Here is a 19,965-nt window from a genome sequence, read left to right as displayed (position 1 = left end):
TCACCTAGTTTAATAATCCAGGAAGGGCTCCTGTAGCCCGTCTGCCGCCTCATCTCTTTCCCCAGCTCTCCACGGAAAGCGTTGGTGGTCATAGGAAGAAGCCAAGTCAATCCTCATCACCAGGCCTTCTTAGAGGTGACTCCTCAGACCTTCTTCTCCAGCTCTTTTGAGTCAAGGTCTCACTATGCAGTTCTGGTTGGCCAGGGATTTGCTATGTAGACCAGGCTGGACTCACAGAGATCTGCCTGCCTCTGGTGTGTGCCACCATGCCCAGCTTACGTCCTCTGAGTTCTAATTCCTGGTCCAGACAGTAGACTGACTTCTAGATTCACACAACAGAGAGTTCCACATATAGTAGATCACATCTGTTCACACACACACACACACACACACACACACACACACACACCATGACGGCAGAGACTGGAATGCCAAAGGCCACTTTCCCCTCGTCTGGCATTCCAGCCTCAGAAGAGACCCAGAGTCATGTAATCTCCCATCTACTGGGGACGGTCACCAGAAGAGTCAAGCCACCCTTCCACCCTGAGGCCCTGAACCCCCTTACTCATCGTCTCCTCCACACAGCTTCAACAGAGCCTTCTTGTATTCGCCCGAGGTATCATTCTGGGGAGAGAAGAGGAAAGGTGACCTCAGACACAGCCCCAGCTCTTCTGGGACAAGTGGGGGTGGGCAGAGCACTCACTCACACCAGCCCTGCCTCTCCTCCTGCCTGCAGTGGCTGAGGCCACCAAACAGTACAGTGCGGGTCACTATCCAGCAATCAGCGCTCTGGGAAAGACGGGAAGAAACAAGTCTCTAGAGTAGGTCGTCTGTCACACTTCCTGAGGCATAAATACTTCCAGTAATAGCAATCCGCTGCCATGCCGATGTCATTAAAACATGGAATTCCCAGATGCTTGCTATTCTCCGTGACCCTGGCATTCCCCTGTCCCAGGTGCAGCACATCCAGGAGAAACATTCCATGGAAGGACAGTTCCATGAACAAACCCATGGGAAACCGCTCAAAGTCAAACGACTATTTGATCAAGCCACATGACGATATAGTTGTCTTATTCCTTGGGACTTTGGAATGGGCCTCAAAATGTTTATGGTTATAAGAAGTTCCCAGGAAAAGACCCTGTGCAACAGCATCGTAGCTTATTCTAGATTTTTCCAAACTTATTTCCCCATGGAATGTCCAGGGCACGATACACGTAAAAATCCTCTCTGGATACCATTTATGAGTACAAATTGGATCATTTCCCCTGTGGGCTTATAAAAACTACTATGTCTGATGATCTCTTGGCAAGGCCTCATGGGACGGCCACCCCTGAGATAGCACTAATTACCCAGCAGACTCCAGTGTTTCCTAATTAATGCTCACTTGCATGCTTCCATGAATTCTGCACAGACTGCAGACACCCACTGCTCTTGGGACAGCACCCTGGCCCTTAAAGACTATTTGCAAGCCCTGCAGCATCAGTCATGCCTTGCTTTTAAAAAAAAAAATATTTATTTATTTATTATGTATACAATATTGTGTCTGTGTGTATGCCTGCAGGCCAGAAGAGGGCACCAGACCCCATTACAGATGGTTGTGAGCCACCACGTGATTGCTGGGAATTGAACTCAGGACCTTTGGAAGAGCAGACAATGCTCTTAACCTCTGAGTCATTTCTCCAGCCCTCATGCCTTACTTTTTAAAGTTTTCTTTACTTTTACTTCAAAGTATGAGTGTTTGCCTGCAAGTATGCACGTGCACCCTATGAGTGTAGTGCCTGAGGAAGCCGGAAGTGGGCATTAGATCCCTTAGAACTAAAATTATAGATAGCTGTGAGCCTTCGTGTGGGTGCTGGGAACTGGACCTGGCTGCAGGAACAGCCAGTGCTCTTGATAGCTGAGCCATTGCTCCAGCCTCCATGCTTTCTCTGCTCCCCTGCCCACCTCGTTCCCGGTCCTGCTCACCTTGATCATGCTGTACAGAGACTTCTCATACTTGGTTCGGAAGATCTCACGAATGTCAAGCATGTCCAGCTCGCTCCTGGAGACCATGATGCGGATCAGGGTGTTGTCTCGAGTCCCCAGGCCCTGGAGGACACGAGGGCATGAGGGACAGCACTCATGGCGAATGTCTAACCATCTGCTCTACACTTTTGGAGTAGCCAAGAAGGGCTGGGACAGCCCACGCTTGGGGATCTCCCAGAGCAAACATTCATTTGCTCTACTGTGCCATGGAAATGTCATAGGTGTCTGTGTTATATGAGAGAAAGTCTGGGAAATGCTGTCCTTTCGAACATGCCTAGAGGGACAGCATTATGAATGTGGAGAGATAACTGACAGATGCTGAAGTGTTTTCTAAAGTGGTCTGATATACATACATAGGAATATTCTGGTCTGTTACTTATTTTTATGGTTTAAAACTTTTTAAAGATTATTTTTATTTTCACTCATGTATCTACTTGTATGTATGCCATATGTGTGCAGGACAGAAAGGCTATGAGATCCCTTGGGTTAGTGTTACAGGCAGTTGTGAGCTGTTTGATACAGGTTCTAGGAACCTAACCCAGGTCCTCTGGGAAAGCAGTAAGTGCTCCTAACCACTGTGCCATTTCTCCAACTCATAAAACCTTTCAAAATTACATTTATTTATTTGTGTGGGTGTACACACCTGGCTTGGAATGTGTATGGAAGTCAGAGGCAAGCTTTGGCAATCTGTTCTTGCCTCCCATCATGATGGTCCAAGGACTGAACTAAAGTGTTGGGCTTGGCAGCAAGCACCTTTACCTGTCAGCCTGGTTTTGTCCTTTTGTGACAAGGTTCAGGAAGACCTTGAACTACAGATCCTCCTGTTCCACCAAGCCAAGCTGTGGGAACGCAAGGACACACTACTTGGCTCTGCTTTCTTTCTTTCTTTATCCACCCATTTATTTATTCACTTATTAATTAATTCATGAATTCATTGGATTTTTGGACAGGGTTTCTCTGTGTATCCTTGGCTGCCCTGGAACTCACTCTGTAGACCAGGCTGGCCTCAAACTCACGGAGATTTGCCTGCCTCTGCCTCTTGAGCGCTGAGCCCACATCCTGTGGTCCTCCTGAAAGCTAGCTGAACACAAACCTGATCGAGTCAGCAAGCAGATCCCCTATGATTTCTACCTCAGTTCTGTCCTAACTTCCCGACTTTCCTTAGTGATGGACAGTGTCTTAGAAGTATAAGCCAATAAATCCTTTCATCCCCTAAGTTGCTTTTGAACAGAATTTATTTATTTATTTATTTTGGTCTTTTTTTGTTATTTTGCCCCATATCTCTTACTCCAATCCTGGTCACAATACTCTATTACAGCAACAAAAATCAAGGCTCTTTCTGGCCACTGGACACCAAGGATTTGGTAAAATCCCCACAGTCTTGAGGGCGTGGGCAGAGGCTACCCTCCCCCAATCTCATTCTTACTATCCCAACTACTTACCTTCATGGCCTTGAACAGCCTTTCAGCAAAGTATTCTGGGGTACTGCGGATGCACTTCACTGGAGAAGGGGAGGGAAAAGGGAGAGGAGGAAAAGGTAGTTATCCTCATGCCTCAGAAAAGGGAAGGCACCCATAGGGCTCGCTCACTAGGTCCCTCCCTTTTCCCTTCCCCTCCATTTCCAGACCTGGGTGTGCTGGGAAGTGCTTTACAGCTGAGATCTAGCCCACATCCTTTTGTTTTTACTTTGAAATAGTTATTTGCTAAATGGCCTGGGCAAATTTACTCTTGTAGCCCAGGCAGGCCTTAAACTTGCAGTCTTCCCTAGTGATGGGAATTGCACACATGTTACCAGTTGTTCTTAACCCTTGGGGGCCACCACATTTAAAGGCAGGAAGAATCCTGGCTTCTGATGGCCCTCAGCCCCAGAGTACCTCTAGCTTTAAACACAAGGGAAGCCTGTGCGCGCGCATGTGTGTGTGTGCGCGCATGTGTGCATTGGTTGGGGTGATGTACACATAATCCCAGCACTCCAGAGATGGAGGCAAGAGGATCGGTGAGTTAAGGCCAGCATGGGATATAGGAGGTTCTGCCTAAAAAAATAAAGATAAATAGATAAATAAAAGTAAGTAAGAAAGAAGGGGGCTGGAGACACGGCTCAGCGGTTAAGAGCACTGGCTGCTCTTCCAGAGGACCTGGGGGTTCAATTCCCAGCACCCACATGGCAGCTCACAGCTGTCTAACTCCAGTTTCAGTGGGCCTGACATCTTCATACAGCCATACATGCAGTGTACATAAATAAATAAAAAAGGGAAACAAGGCTGGGCATGTAGCTCAATGGCAAAGACCCCAGCACCAACTAAGTCAAGCATGGTGGTGTGTGTGCTCACGCACATGCAGAGGCAGAGACAGAGGTAGGTAGGTGGTCAAGGGCCAGCCTCAGCTGACTCATAATTCAAGGTCAACCTGGGCTAAATGAGATCACGTCTCAAAAACAAAACAAAAACTAACCAACTCATGGCCTGGCTATGCTAACTCTTAAAATATCAGACTGGCAAAGACCTCAGTAAGTCCGGTCATCCCTCTGCCTTCATTTAACAGATGAGAAAACCAGGGCCCTTCTAGGCAAGGTGACTTGCCCCAGCTGAGCGGGATACTAGGGAGAGGTCCTGGGTTTGAATCTGGACTCATCAGCTTCTGGCTTCCCTTACAATCAAGGTAACCCTGATCTATTACAAGCAATTCCTTGACAAGGGACTCAGTCTCTATACACTCAGGTTCGTCACCTGCTAAGTGGCAATATGGTGGTGGTGGCCCCTGCCCTCTAAAGACTCAATACCGTGTAATGCCTGGCATGCAGACCCTCCAAGGTCTTTGATGGCTATTATCTCAACCTAAAGTGAGTGTTTTCTACCCTCATCACATCTCTGTCTATGGCTGAGTTCCTTCCCATCCCCAGCCTTAGCCATGCTGCTCAACCAAGCCTCTACCACCTGCTTTTCTCTACTCTAACTCCACCCCATGGGAATCCCTTTCATTCCAATCCCCTTACTTCTGGGATGACATCCCTGACTCCATTGCGGCCTCCAGTACATACCCACAGCCAACATCAGCTTCTCAAAGTCTCCAGACAGCTCCCCTCGGATACTGGCTTCGATGGGCTTCCCCGTGGTCTTCAGATACTCATCAAACACTGAGGGAGGCAGACAGACAGACATGCCATGCCATCTAACAGGGCTGCCACAGCAGTAACAAAAGACCACAGACTTTTGAAGGGGATGGAGAAATAGCCAAGAATCAAATGTTAGCAGGAGGCTGGGGTACAGTAGCAGCACTTTGGTACGGTGGCTGGGAGGTGACAGAGTTGTGTCATGTCTGCTATACAAGGCTCTATCTTGAGACAGGGCTACTAGTACTGTCCTGGTAATAACTCAGGGAAGGAACCACACAACCCACAACGGGCTAGTATTTGGTTTGGAGATAGAGTGGCTCTTGTGTACCATCAGTAGAAAAGGAAAAGAGGAAGGGGTTTTCAGGGCCACACAAGGAGGTGCTGCAGTTTTTGGGAACCCACCCAATCGGAGGTGCTGTTTGCTACGGTTTCCCAAGATATAGATGAACTGGGCCTCGTCTGTTCCCCATTTCAGTTCCCCTGCCTCGTACAGGTCCTGAGAAGGAAGAAGAGAGGGAGACATAACAGAAAGAACAAACCCAGGGAGACAGGACAGGCGCAGAATAACTGCCTGATCCTGGACAGGGCAGCTACTGGTGACCTCTTGACCTTTCTTCCCATCTTCCTGTCTGTGGAAGCTCCCACTCCACCTTCACTGGTGAATCAGACATCCCCCTGCTTCTTCCAAAAATATCCCTGTGGTCTGTCAGATGGCTCTTTCCTTCTCTCCCTTTCCAAAGCTCCCATAATTTCCTCTTTCTGCGTGTGTGTGTTGGGTGTGTGAAAGGGTGTCAGAGGGTCAACCTTGGGTTTTGCTTCTTAGAAATAAATGGTCCACCTTGTTTGTTTTTTGAGGAAGTGTCTTCAACGTTTTATATGGGTGCTGGGGTTCAAATACAAGTTACTATTTTACTTCAACCCACTCTCTGACTTCATTCATACATGCTACCTCCGAAATAAACCTGCATCTCTTTTTCTGATGAAATCCTATAAAAAAACAAGCTGTGATTCAGGGATTCCTGGTGCTTATTATAAAAGACTTCACCCTTACCCCACCCCAAGGCCCCTGACCGCTCCCCTTCCGTAAGGCTCCTGACTGAGCCGTAGAAACCTCCATCAACATGGCTTACCTGGACATCCTGCTGGACCAAGTCCTCGCTCACAACATCGTCATTCTCCCGAGTTCCCTGGGTGGAGAGACAAGGGAGTGTGTATTTCCAATGCATGGAGCCAGGGGTTGGCCCAGGAGAGCGACTAAACAGGAGAAAAGCCCAGTGTTCATTTTGTTGTAGGGAGCCTCTCCCTGACCAAATGTCCTGGGAATGACTGAGGTCCTTCTGATACCTCCATCCCAGGGCGGCAGACAAAAGTCCTGTACTTTGTAGACAGAGCTTTAGATGGCAAGGCCGCAGGTCCTGGCATTCTCTAGGCCACTTCATGACAATGCCCAAGGGGTAAAGGATGATACAGGATCTCACTATATATAGTCTTGGCTGACCCAGAACTTACTACGTAGACCAGGTTGCCTAGAACATACACTGAACCTTCTGTCTCTACCTCTCAAGTGCTGGAATTCTAGGCATACAATCATGTCCCGCCTAGAGCTACACATTCATGTGCTAATATCAGGGTCTCCCACCCCCCCTTACCCAAGAATTTACCCATGAGGATTTGTGACTTGCATCCTAAGGTCTGAATGCTCAAGCTGTGAAATACCAGTTTTCCTGATTCTTTTATCGCACTGTCCAGAGCCCCAACCAATAGAGTAGCTTAGCAACGGGAAGGTACATGACGGGAACTGGGCTAGCCATGCTGGGCTTTACTCCCAGCAATGCAGGGTCTGAGGCTGGCCTCTTCCTCTGGTGCTGTGTGTTTTAGGGTTTCACAGCCCTCAACTCTCTCGGGGACTGTGGCAGAGTCAGCAAGCCTACAATCAGTGCCACGTGACTTACTTTTGAGATGTGGAGGCAACATCCCTGACTCCAGGATGTGGGGCAGGAATCTCCTCTTCAGAACACGTGGCTTTGAAAAGGGGGCAAAGGTCACACTTGCCCAATCCTGATAACTACCTGGCTGGTTAACATGGAGTATAGGCTGCTATGGTAAGGGGGGGTGGACTGGGGAAAACGCTATATAACGGGGAAGGGACTGACAAGAAGGAACAGAGGCGGTCTGATTCGTGGGCAAAGCTTCAGGCAGTTTGCACCTTGGGGCTGCATTTCAGTCACAACAATGCTTGTCCCCTGGGTGTCTGTGGTCACAGACTCTCATAGGGCCAAGCAGCAAGAAGACAGAGCAGGGTAGGCTCTCCAGCCACTGCATATATGCATAGTTTCTACAAATCAAAAGAATACAGAAATCTGGCTTTGGGGTAGGATCTTTCCATTTCTGGGTATTATTAATAAGCACAAAGCTGCTCTTTATGATTGTAATTATGTATATATGATTTTGACTGTGTAAGTGGGTGTGTGCACATGAGTGCAGGTGTGTGCAGAGATCAGAAAAGGGTATCCTGTCAGATCCCCTGGATCTGGAGTTCCATGCAGTGAGACGCCCCGTGTGGGGGCTGGGAACTGAACCCAGGACCTCTGGAAGAACAGCTAGTGCTCTTAACCACTGAGCCATCTCTCCGGCCCCCATTGTTTTGTGTTTTGAGGTCACACATAGCTCTCCTTGAGTTCATCTTCTTGTCTCCACCCACCCAACGCCAGCATTATAGGCACATACAATCATGTCTGGCTGTTTTCATGTAAAAAAAATGAAAAATAGGCAACCCAACATGGCAGGCTGGATTTGGTCATGGCGACATAGTTTATAGCCTCCTTAGAGGCCCCCAGGTGAGCTGGAGGATTAGAGCTTGGCAGAGGGGAGGCAGTGCAGGCAGGTCTCTCCTGTGCGGGTACTTGAGGAGAGGAAGGAGGATGTGAATGAGGCATTTGTCTCCATAGGGCACAGCCTGTGTAACGCAAGGCATTGGGACAAGGGTAGACCAGCAGACAAAGCCTAGGCTTCAGAGTGGCCTCTCAGGCTCCAAAGGATGAAAGAAATGGGGATGGGCAGTGATGGAGGCACGGCTAGAGGAGGCCCTTACACCCTGTAGTCCTCCTAGGCCGCTTGTTTGAGAGTCAGTGAAAGGAGCCTGTGACTCCCATGGGGCAAGCTGTAGGGAGGGGCACATGTCTGCACATAGACCCACCTGAAGCAGCACTACCAGCATCTTCTGGAAGTGGCCGGAAGTGTCTCCAATGATGTCAGACTCCAGATCTCGCTCATAGGCTGTGGAAGGAACACAAGGTTCAAGTCTCATCCCCCAAAACCTCCAGGATCCAGAACTGAGGTCTTTTGTCCCCCCTGCCCCCAATCCAGTCTGCATGGCTACTATGGCCAAGTGCCTCTTCCCAGCCACTAGTACTAGGATACTAGGAAGTGGATTCTTCCTCCTTCCGTCCCCTTGTACCATCCTACTGCATAATCATCCTCACCTGGGCAGAGGGGTCTTCTACCCACAGCAACAAAACAACTGTCATAGAGTTCATATCTGATTGCAACACGGCTGACTTGCTGCTGGACTCTGAGCAAAACATCAGTGCTCTGTTGGCTACAAAGTCCTCTCCAGCCTCATCTGGGCCACCTAACTTACTGCTGCACAGGGCTCTACACACCACTGTTCCTTCCGCCAGAAGGACCATCTATCACCCCATTCCCCATACAACAAGTTCCTTACTTCCTCCTGAGACAGGTTTTCTGACACAGGTCCTCTCCTGGGAATGTCTGGTTCCTGTTCATTTCCTTCATAAAATCTGACCACCGTGTCATTGTTATTTTTCTCTGAGACTCACTGTTATTTCACAAGGCTTCAAGTTCCAGATATAGAGACTACACTGCTTCTATCTATCACCATCTCCTGAGAACCTGTACACTGTCCAGCACAGAACAGGTACTCACCGCATGGACAGACAGAAGGACAGTGGATAGATATAGAGATATATATGGATGGTAAGATGGATATGGATGAGTAAATGGATAGATGGATAGGTGGATAGATGGACTGATGAGTGTATGGACAGGAAGTTAGGTGGGTGTTGGATGGATGGATAAATGGTATATAGATGGGTGGGTAGATGATGGATGGAAGGATGGGTAGGTGGTAAATGGATGGTCAGACAGACGGATGGGTCAGTGGGCAGATGGACAGTGGATAGACAGACGTTGGATGAATAGATGAATGGTAATGGATGGGTTGATAGATGATGGATGGTGGGTAGACAGCGAATGGGTGGGGAATGAGGGAATGGATGATGGATGGATGGATGGATGGATGGATGGATGGATGGGTTGATGGATGACAGATGAGTGAGTGGATGGATGAGGGGTGGATGGACGTATGAGAGAATAGATGGACAGATGCTAGATGGATGGGCAGTGTGATGAAGGATGGGTGAGTGGGTGGATAACTGATGGTCAGAGGGATGGATAGGTCAGGGGGAAGGGGGATGGGTAGTCTCAGTGCCCCCACCCTTGCAGTCTGAGTGTCATTCCCGCCCATCTCACCATCTTTGTATGCGGCCACTAGCTGGTGCATCTGCTCATTGGTCCGGGAAGCCAAAATCTCAATGAGGCACTTCTCATCTGTGCCGACGCCCTGCAGGAGAGAAGGAACATGTGGGGTAGAGCAGAATGGGAAGCCTTAGCCACAAGGGACCCTGGAGCAGCCTGCGCTGTGACCCCTCCTGCAGCCATGGTGTCTTTGGTTCAGTTTCTAGGCATCATTTGGGAGATGCCAACCTAAGACTCAAGGCATGGGTTCTAGTCCCACCTATATACAGCAGCTGTGATGATTTCTCATTAAGAAATGCAATCTTGGGATTAAGGCTGTGGCTCACTTGGTATAGTTGTTACCTGCCATGCAATAAGACCCTGTGTTTGACCCAGAGCTGCATAAAGCCAGGCATGGTAGGCATAAAGATCTAGTCCTAGTACTTGGGAGATAGAGGCAGAAAGAAGGTTTAGGAGTTTAAGGCCAGTCTGGGCTACATGATACCCTGACTCAATGAACAAATAAAAATTCAAAAACCAGCACAATCCTGCGTTCTTTTCTCCCTATAATCACGACTGAAAGCAAGATGGTCCATTGGCAACTTTACTGGCACAGTAAAGTTTACTGCAGAGATTACACCTTTGCTGGCATTCCTGCACAAGCCTCAGAGCCTCCAAGTGTACTGCCAGAGTTCCGCCCATAGAGTACACTGTGTTCATTAAGTTGGACTGAATGATTTTTGAATGAATTCTCCAAGTCACCCACCCAATGGAGCACTTTGTACATAAAATGAACATTTATAAAACCTTCAACAACAATGACTTCATCTTTCTGGCCACAATTTTCTCATCTATACAACAAGGAAGCTCTTCATTACACTGCCAAATTCTAAGGCTGACCTGGAAGGCAATACATTCCCACATGGCCAATTGTACCCACTCACGAACTGAATCTATGTGTGGGAACTCGATGACGGCAGAGGTCATAGACTTTATACACTGCAAAATGCCAGGTACAACCAAGGGCTGTTGTGTGTATTTTTTAGGGTGCTAGGGAATGAAACCCAGAGCTTCCAAGTAGGCATTCTATCTCTGAGTCATACACCTTAAACTGGGGGCTTTGTGTGTGTTTACACACATACACAAGTATATGCATGCAGAGGTCAGAGGTCAGCTTCAGATGTCTTCTTTATCTCTCTCCACTTTAGCTTTCCAAACAGGGTCTCTTACTAAATCTAGAACTTGCTGTTCTGTCTAGATGGACTAACCAATCGGCCCTGGTAATCACCTGTTCCCACTCCCTACAACACGGGGGTTACAGAGGCTTTTATAGAGGATTTGAAGTCAGGTCTTCACATTTGCCATAGCAAGCACTTACCCACTGGGCCATCTTCCCAGTGCCCCACTCCCCACACTTTTTAGGTCTTTTCTGTAACCTAGGCTACAGTCTCGAACTTACCATCCTCTTGCCTTCACTTCCCACTGCTGTTATTGCCAGCAGGCACTACCACACCTAACCAAGGGCTTTTTGCCCTCTTCCTAGAGGGCATCCCTCTGTCTCAAGCAGGTTAAGTCTTGCTCATAGCTGAACACACAGCCCCCAGCCTGGAATGTCCTCTGCACTCCTATCCACCAGAGCCTCTGCAGGCTTTTGGGTTCAACTTGGTCCTCTTAGACCCAGTGTCTTCAGTAATTAGTTTTTACTGTGCCCTCAGCTTCAAGTGTGTTGGACAGCATTTGTCTCCATATCTCCACTTTCTCAGGACTATGACTCCTGGCATGGGGATCAGAACAAAGGCCTCATTTTATAGGGTCTACTTTTCCCTAACCTCTGTCCACATCTATCAGATTGGCGAAGACTAGGAAACCCTTCTGCAACAGGCTGGCTCTCAGAGCAGGCCACATGTGCTGGGTGGGCAGGGACTGACCACAAGCTTGTGGCAAAGCCCAGAACTTACTGCCCACATCTGCAGTGCACACTTCGACCCACGCTTCTTACCGAGATGGCGTCTTTGATTTCTTTGGCATCACAATAGGCAAGCGGCCTCATGAGGTTCACGATCAGCCGCTCAAACTTCCCTGTCAACTCATACTTCAAGTCTGCGATGAGGTCCTGGGGTTGAAGGAGCACCATGGTAGAGATGAGTGAGAAGTGAATGCTTTCTCTGCCTGGCCCAAGGCTGAGTCACCTTGCTGGATCCAGCTCTTGGGAAGAGACACTACCAGTGCCCCTTAAAGAAGATTCAAGAGCATCCAAACTGCCTAGGCTCCCCCAAAGCCAGTACGTGCAGTAGGATAAAAAACCCATTGCCATTGTTCTTGAGTTCTCAGTAGTCCTCATTGTCCACTATGTTCAACAAATCCGGTTTTGTTTTTTTTTTTTGTTTTTTTTTTTTTTTGGTTTTTTGAGACAGGGTTTCTCTGTGGCTTTGGAGCCTGTCCTGGAACTAGCTCTGTAGACCAGGCTGGTCTCGAACTCACAGAGATCCGCCTGCCTCTGCCTCCCGAGTGCTGGGATTACAGGCGTGCGCCACCATTGCCCGGCAACAAATCCGGTTTTATCCCATGCTTTTTCAGACCCAGGCCAGCTGGCCTTGATGGGTTCCCGATAGAACTAGACCTGGATGGAGGTGGGCGGTCCTTGGACTTCCCACAGTTCAGGGAACCCTGATTGCTCTTCGGGCTGATGAGGGAGGGGGACTTGATAGGGGGAGGGGGAGGGAAATGGGAGGCGGTGGCGGGGAGGAGGCAGAAATCTTTAATAAATAAATAAATAAACTGTGCCCAAATTCCCCCCCCCCAAAAAAGAAGATTCAAGAGACTTCAGGCAACTGCCCCAAGCCATGCAGCTGGCAGTAGGCCATCAGGTTCTAGCTCTCGGTACTGCCCCCCACCACTGTGAGATCCACTATCTGTGTCTCCTCGGATCCAGGTGTGTAAGAGAGTGGCTATGGCCAGGTCTGGTACTCAGATGACATGTGACACCGAAGGACAAGAAAGAGCAGAGGAAGAAGAGCCAGCGCACAAGCAGAGCCGGAGAAGAATTACCTTGCCATAGAGGGACTTGTAACTCTGGCAGATCTCCTGCCTCTGCTTGTTGCTGCGGGAGGTGATCAGCTCCAGTATGGACTCCTTGTCACTGCCTAGAAAGAAGAGTTGAGGGCACCTGTTGTTAGTGACGAAGCAAGACAGAGCCTTCAGGTTCACAGGCCCATGTTAATTCACTTTCAAAATGTCCTTCTGATTGTTTCAACTAAAGCTTCGTGGTGCGTGTGGAGCATGCTCAGAGGCGTTATGGTACTCTAAAGTGAGCATGCCGCTCACTCAGGAATGGGACCGTGGCTGTGTGAATCTGTACGGGCCTGCATTAAAATGTCCATGCTTGACTTGTTTGGTGAGAGTGCTGGCTGGGAAATGGCTGTGGGCCTTCTCCCCTGCCGCAGGTAATGAATCGTCCACCACTCAAATCTCCACTCTGTTTATCTCCACTTGCTCAACAAGGTGCAAGTCTACTATAGTCAGTTAAGCTGTCACCCGGCCCAGCCTGCCTCCAGGAAGCCCTCCAGGCTGTTCCTTTATCAGGCAGAGGCCTTGCAGCTTCTACAGGTTACAGAAGAAACTTTCTGCTCTCAACAAGGAAATGGAAACAGTGGTTCTCAATCTGTGGGTCGCAACCCCTCACATCAGCTCTCCTGAATATAAGATATTTATATTACCATTCATAACAGTTGCCAGGTGGTGGTGGTGCACACCTTTAATCCCAGCACTCGGGAGGCAGAGGCAAGCAGATCTCTGTGAGTTCGAGGCCAGCCTGGTCTACAAGAGCTAGTTCTAGGATAGGCTCCAAAGTTACAGAAAACCCCCTATCTCAAAAAGTCAAAAACCAAACAAACAAAAAGCCCAACTCATAAAAGTAGCAAAATTACAGTTATGAAGCAGCAACGAAACGACTGAATATATTAAAGTGTCACAGCATTAAGGTCGCAGCAGGAAGTTGAAAACCACTGGTCTAAAGGGACCTCTAAGTCCCCATAGAGAGGGGTCATTGCATTCATAACACCTGAGCTCAAAGGGTGGCTGATCGAGCTCTCTGTGGCTCAAATACAGAAACTGAGGCACAGAGACAGGTAAGGATTTCCACAAGGCCTCACAATGTACTTGACTTAGAAAGACCCAGATGTCCTAACAGCATGTGTTCTGCCAACTGCAGACAAGCAAAGGTGGGAATAAGCACAAATTCAGGTCAGTGGACACCCTGAAGAAAGGCAGGGGAGTCACCAGGAGGGTACCAACTCACCAAGGTTCTCAGTTATACTAACCAGGTCTGTTCCATAAGCTCAGGTCTATGGGTAAGGCTTCAGTATTTTTTCAAACCTCTCTTTAGTGGTTTGACATAAATATATATATGATCAAGCTCTCTGCAGCACAAATACAGAAAAAAGTATATACATATATGTGTGTGTGTATACTTTTTTGGTTTGACATATTTTATTGAGAATTTATAAAATATGAAAAGGACAAAATATTAATTAAATAAGCTACAAAGCAGAGCACTTCTCTAGAGTGGGTGAGATTCTGGGTCCAACCCCTAGCAACAGGAACAAAACAAAACAAAACAAAACCACATTCCAGGCTCCTCCCCCACCAACAGTTACTGTGTAGCCATTTCTAGGGGTTGGGACATTCTCTCAAGGATGGAGGAGAGAGGCTTTTAAGGCATAGATGCTCATGAAATTTACAAGGCTCAGAAGTTCTGGGATCTTGGTGGATTCAGAAAGCACAGACTGCGACATGGACCATGGGGCTCTTCCCCAGGATCATAAAAACGGTAACAATGGCGGAGAGAGGGAAGCCTCGCTGACGGAGCTGCCTGCAAGCTGGGCAGGGGACACTAAGGATGCAGCTTTCCAGGAAAGTGGGCTTGTCAGTCATGCATAGGGGTCACCTATGCTCCTGTAAGTAACCCCAATAAACTCACTGGTTCATCAAACTAGATGAATGGAATGGTGTCTTTGGTTTGTTGGGGTGCCCTAACTGGATAGACTATGGTCTGTTCATGTTTCTCTAGGAAAAGCCACAGAATACTAACAGATGGCTCAAGGATAGGCCACATGCAGAGTGGACTGGTCACCTTCCATGCTCCCTCCTCCCCATGGGACCCACTCTTGGGTGGCCGACACTCACCGAAACCTTTCATGGCTGTATACAAAGCCTCAGCATCCTGATTTGGATCAAAGTCTGGGAAGTCATGGATGGAGCCTCGGTACATCGTGCCCTGTGGAGAGAAAAGCAGAGGGTGAGTCCCGACCTCGGACCTGCACCCAGGTCAGACCCTAGCTCTGGTTCAGGCTGAGCTCCGTTCCCAGAGGTCACCTGAGGTCACTGGGAAGGGAGTGGCTGCTCAAAAGATGGTGCCATCCTCCAAGGGAGGGCGGCTTGGCCACAGGTGACAGCTCACCACCCTTCATCTGCAGGAGAAGTTAAAAAGCCTGGCTGAGTGGCAGGGCTAGAAACGATCCCTGTGAGTGACAAGAGTCGTGTGTGTGTGTGTGTGTGTGTGTGTGTGTGTGTGTGTGTGTGTGTGTGTAGCTGGAGGGCAGCCATAGGTGTTTTCTCAAGTGTCATCTTTGATGTTTTTGTTTGTTTGTTTTGAGATAGGGTCTCACTGTGTTGGCTAGAACTGCACTGTAGACTATGCTGACCTTGACTCACAGAGCTCCCCCACCCCCCCACCATGCTGGGATTAAAAGCCTGCACCACCACACCCTGTCCTACCTTATTTATTTATTTTTGTTAAGAATGGCTAAAAGTTCATTATTACTCTGTTTAGTGGGTATGTGTAGGTCATGCTGCACATATGAAGGACAGCTTGGTGGAGCCGGTTCTCTCTTTCCGCCTTAGGTGGATGCTCTCTCTTTCCACCTTTTGGATGGCAGGCTTGTGTAGCAAGCCTCTTTACCCACTGAGACATCTTGGCAGGCCATACATCTTGTTTTGGGTTCTTTGTTTTTCAAGACAAGGCTCTTTCTACAGAGCCCCAGCTGTCCTGGAGCTTACTATGAAGACTAAGTTTATCTCCAACTCCCAGAGATCCACCTGCCTCTGCTAGGATTGAAGGCATGAACTACCATGCCTGGCTTACCTTTTTTTTTGAGAGAGGGTCTCTCAGGGGCCTGGGGCTCACCTATCATAGGTGGCTTGGCCACTGGGCCCCAGGGATTCACTTGTTTCTGTCTCCCCGACACTGCTTTTACAAGGACATACCACCATGCTGCTTTTTGTTGTTGTTTTTGCAGAGGGGGTGGGGTCTGGGTTCTCAGGCTTGAATGCAGGTCCTCATGTTTTACCTAGCAAGTACTTTGAGGAGGTCTGAGCCACCTTCCCAGTACTCCTAACCATTTTTCATGGCATTTTAAAGTTTACAAAGCCTCTTATCTCCATGAACACAATTATATTAGCCACTGTGGCCGTGTTTAAGGTGGCATCTACAAACAAACCCCAAGAAGGAGTCCAACAGACCGCGGCCCTCTTCCCTATTCCCCTCAGCTGCACAAACCTAACAGCTGCCAAGTACTCAGGGGACCCAGAGCTACTCTCAGATTCAATGCCAAGATGAGCACAGGTCCTGGGGGCCCAGTAAACTGAGCTGTGAACTGGCATCTAAGGATAAGCTGGCAGGGTCCTTGCAGGCCAGAAGAGGAAGGCAGAGAGCCAAAGGACCTCAGACATCAGATCAAAGCTGAATGCACAATGGGCTGCTTCACGGAGGAGTCAGATGTGGGTCAGCTTTACAGTACGGAGAAGCATGGGGTCTGGGAGAACCACCTGGTCAATCCAGTACACACGGCCTGTCGCTGGGCAGGCACACAGACCACAGTCTGTGCCAGGCCCTGGGCCAAGGGCTGAAGATTCAGGAAAACCGAAGATCGAATTTTGCTGAGCCCCTCACCCAGTCACAGAGATGAACCATAAATGGTTATGTAAACACCTAAAGAGAGAGAGGCTCGGTACAGAGGAAACAGCTAAGCCCAACACCAGTTCCAGAAAGAGATTATAAAAGGTTCTGTAGATGGAGGAGCAGAGGGAGGCTGGGGAGCCCACAGATTGTGTCTTAACGAGACAGACAAGGACAGGCAAAGCCGGAGTCCTCCCATGGTCCTGTGTCCCCTGGTGGCTCCTCCCACAGAGTCCAGCCAGACATCTGTCTGCCCTCTGCCATCGGTCACCGAAGCTGACTCTTCAGAGGCATGCGTGTATGGGGGCAGGGTGACTATTTAAAGTGCTCCAAGGGACACACCTTCTTCCCGCCATTCCCTATTCGGGAATCCCCTGCAATCTGATCTCAGGCCTGGGCAAAGCAAGAGACAAGGCAAAGGATGGCACATGCTGGCCCCACCTCCTGCCTAGATTCCCTCTGCCCTCTTCAGCCCTTCTGAGGCCTGCCTGCTACATTTGCATTTGCACAGTGCCACCCTGGATAGCCTGATCCAGGGATCTGAGGTCCAGTGTCAGGCCTGGTCTGTGCATGGCTCAGAGACTGACCAGAAGAGACCCTCAAGTCCCTGCTGTCAGAAAAAAAAAAAGACAGTGTCTAGCTGGAATTTTACCTCCTAACTATCTCGTGTTTCTCTCTGTCTATCCTGGTCTAGCAATGTCAAAAAATAATTACCATTAGCTTCTAGGGTGGAGAAAAAGGGAGCAGAGGGAAGCAGAATGTCTGATTTGCAAAGGGCCCTAAAGACTTTTAGTCTAAGCTTCCTTCCTCTTGATCCTTTTGGGAGTTTTGTTTGTTTGCTTGACATAAGGTCTCATGTAGCCAAGGCTGGTCTTGAACTCACAACGTAGCCAAGGCTCACCTTGAACTCTTGATGCACCTGCCTCTGCCACCTGAGTGCTGGGATTACAGGTGAGTGACACCACATCTGGCCCTTAGACTCTTGACTCCACAAGGACAGGAGCTGTCATAAACAGGACATAACCACACAGGACAGAGTGGATCCCCGCACCCAGCACAGGCTTAGCAATGGAGACCAGAGGGGGCTTGCTAAATGTAACTGAATGTAACTAAATGTAACTTCATTCACTAAATGAATGAAGGACTGAGGTGAAGAATGCTGAAGAGGGAGGCCGGTAGGGGGAGGGGCAGTTTGACTTCTTAGCATGGATTCCTAGCACCATTGCTCAGCATTGGAGATGCTGGGACCAGCAACGGAGCGTCCAGCTTTGAAATAGCTTTCTGGGAGTCAGGTCCTCTGGGGTCTATCTGAGGCAGCCAGCTGCTGCCATGACTCATGATGTTTTTCTTTCCACCTGCCTGAGTCCACAAGTCCTTCATCTCTCTAGCTCCAACCTCCTTGCCACCAATTCTCGGGCTCACTTGGAGAAAAAAAGGTAACGGATCTTAAAATTTCAAAGACCCAAAATAGAGAGGACAAGTGACATGTGACCAGCCAGCATGTCAGAGGTCTGACTGAGAAGGTCAAGATGGCTGTTTCTAGCAAACCAAGCTTTCTCCCTTCCTGCCAGATGCCAGAATGGTGTGGTCAATCATAAGGGAAGGCGTGACCATCATATAGCTTAGGGTTTCTTCCTCAGCTAATGATACCCACCTATCTCTTCTTGAAGACTAAGCATGGAACCATTGTCCTGCACTGTCTGACTCCCCTGCTGGGATGGCAGCTTTGGGAGACCTGTTTCCTCTCCGTGTCAGGGTGATCCACATTCAAGCTATAAACAGGCATCAGTGCCTCACCACGCCTAGACCCCAAAGGCTTTTCACATGGAGATTCTTGTTTCCAGGGAAACTAGAGCCACCTACTCATCCATCTGTTATTCAGCTGCCTATCTACCTACCAATCCACAGATTGCCAATTTATGCTCAGCCTATCCTCCCACCCATTTATCTGTTTGTCTGTTCATGCATCTATCAATCTGTCTATCTGCCATTCCATCCATCCATCCATCCATCCATCCATCCATCCATCCATCCATCCATCCATCTCTCACTGAGATTCTACTAGGTGCTTAGCCCAGGGACCTGTAAGAACTCACAGTCGGATAGGGAACTACATGGTAAGTGCATCCACAATCCAATCAGCTAAGTACATCACAGGGGCTGGAGAAGAAACCTTGTGAAGGCTGGGACTGCATCTTTCTTGCTCACTATGTATTTTCAGCCCCCAGCATAGGACCTGGGGTATCTAGAAACACCCTGGTATTTGCTTCAGAAGTAGATGTGAATTACTGAGAATACATGCTGAGCAGATTAGAGCTGACTTCCTGGAGATGATGTCTGAGTCCCTGTGAGTTCTGCAGGATGAGTAATGGTGGTCCTCTACCCTCGGGAGAGAGGCCGTGGAAATTACCACACAGAGGAGATATGGCAGAGGGCTGGGAGACAGTGAGAACATTGCGGAAAGGAACCCCAGGATACAGTGCTTAGGAGCTGATGCCCAGAGTCTTTCAACTCATGTGGGGTACAATGAGAATGAAGAAGAAGATGGGGTTGCAATGTTATCGAGAGCTTGCAGTCCTGTTGGCTACCCTAGGTATGCCCCCTAAGTTAGGGCCTGGTTCTTGCACCTGCCATTGCTATCTCTGTTCATTAAACAGAGATGCTCCTCATGATGCTGTTTCCAGGATTTTGCATTTTTTCCCCCAGGAAGTTTAACCATGTAACTAACCCATCTTCTGTGTAGGTTAAAAGCTGTCAAACAGCAGCAGTTTCAAACTGATGCCTTTCTCAAGGCCAATAGTAGGGATGCTTAGGTTTTTTTCGATCTCTGAGATAAAATACCTTGAACAAAAGCAACTTAAGGGAGAGGGGGCTTATTTTGGCTCATGGTTCAAGAGCACAGTATATCATGGTGGAGAAGTTGGGGTAACAGCTGGTTATATTCCTTCTATTGTCAAGAAGCAGAGAACAATAAAGGCTCGTGCCTACCTCACTTTCTCCTCTTCATACAGTCTAGGATCCCAGCCTAGGAAATGGTGTTACCCATAGTGGATAAGTCTTCCTATCTCAATTAACCTAATTAAGGTAATCCTCCAGAGCTGGGCATGGTGGCATACCCTCTTAATCCCAGGCCTCAGGAGGCAGAGGCAGGCAGACTAGTCTAAACAGTGAGTTCCAGGCCAGCCAGAGATACATAAAGTGTGTGTAGGGGTGGACGGGGAAGAGAATCCTTCCGTAGGCATGCCAAGAAGACCATTTCCTAGGTGCATCTAGATCTTATTAAACTGACAACTGAGATTAATCATGACAAGGCTCATGTTAGAGGCAACAAGCGCCA

At 48.7% G+C, this 19,965-nt stretch overlaps 1 protein-coding gene across 2 annotated transcripts in view; it reads right to left on the bottom strand.

Moving 5' to 3' along the window:
• Anxa6 (annexin A6) overlaps positions 1 to 19,965 on the bottom strand; it is a 53,451-nt gene that overhangs the window by 18,563 nt on the left and 14,923 nt on the right. For both annotated transcript variants that reach the window (XM_005350053.2, XM_005350054.2), the window contains exons 3-13: positions 14,858 to 14,948; positions 12,722 to 12,816; positions 11,673 to 11,786; positions 9,689 to 9,779; positions 8,334 to 8,413; positions 6,268 to 6,324; positions 5,540 to 5,633; positions 5,063 to 5,158; positions 3,468 to 3,526; positions 1,966 to 2,088; positions 566 to 624 (exon numbers count right to left, since the gene is read on the bottom strand). In XM_005350053.2, the coding sequence (XP_005350110.1) occupies positions 566 to 624; positions 1,966 to 2,088; positions 3,468 to 3,526; positions 5,063 to 5,158; positions 5,540 to 5,633; positions 6,268 to 6,324; positions 8,334 to 8,413; positions 9,689 to 9,779; positions 11,673 to 11,786; positions 12,722 to 12,816; positions 14,858 to 14,948 (959 nt within the window). The remainder of the gene's footprint in view (positions 1 to 565; positions 625 to 1,965; positions 2,089 to 3,467; positions 3,527 to 5,062; positions 5,159 to 5,539; positions 5,634 to 6,267; positions 6,325 to 8,333; positions 8,414 to 9,688; positions 9,780 to 11,672; positions 11,787 to 12,721; positions 12,817 to 14,857; positions 14,949 to 19,965) is intronic.

Source organism: Microtus ochrogaster, chromosome 7 (genome assembly GCF_000317375.1).
Source record: "Microtus ochrogaster isolate Prairie Vole_2 chromosome 7, MicOch1.0, whole genome shotgun sequence".
NCBI lineage: Eukaryota > Metazoa > Chordata > Mammalia > Rodentia > Cricetidae > Microtus > Microtus ochrogaster.
This window is presented reverse-complemented; position numbering and strand designations above follow the sequence as displayed.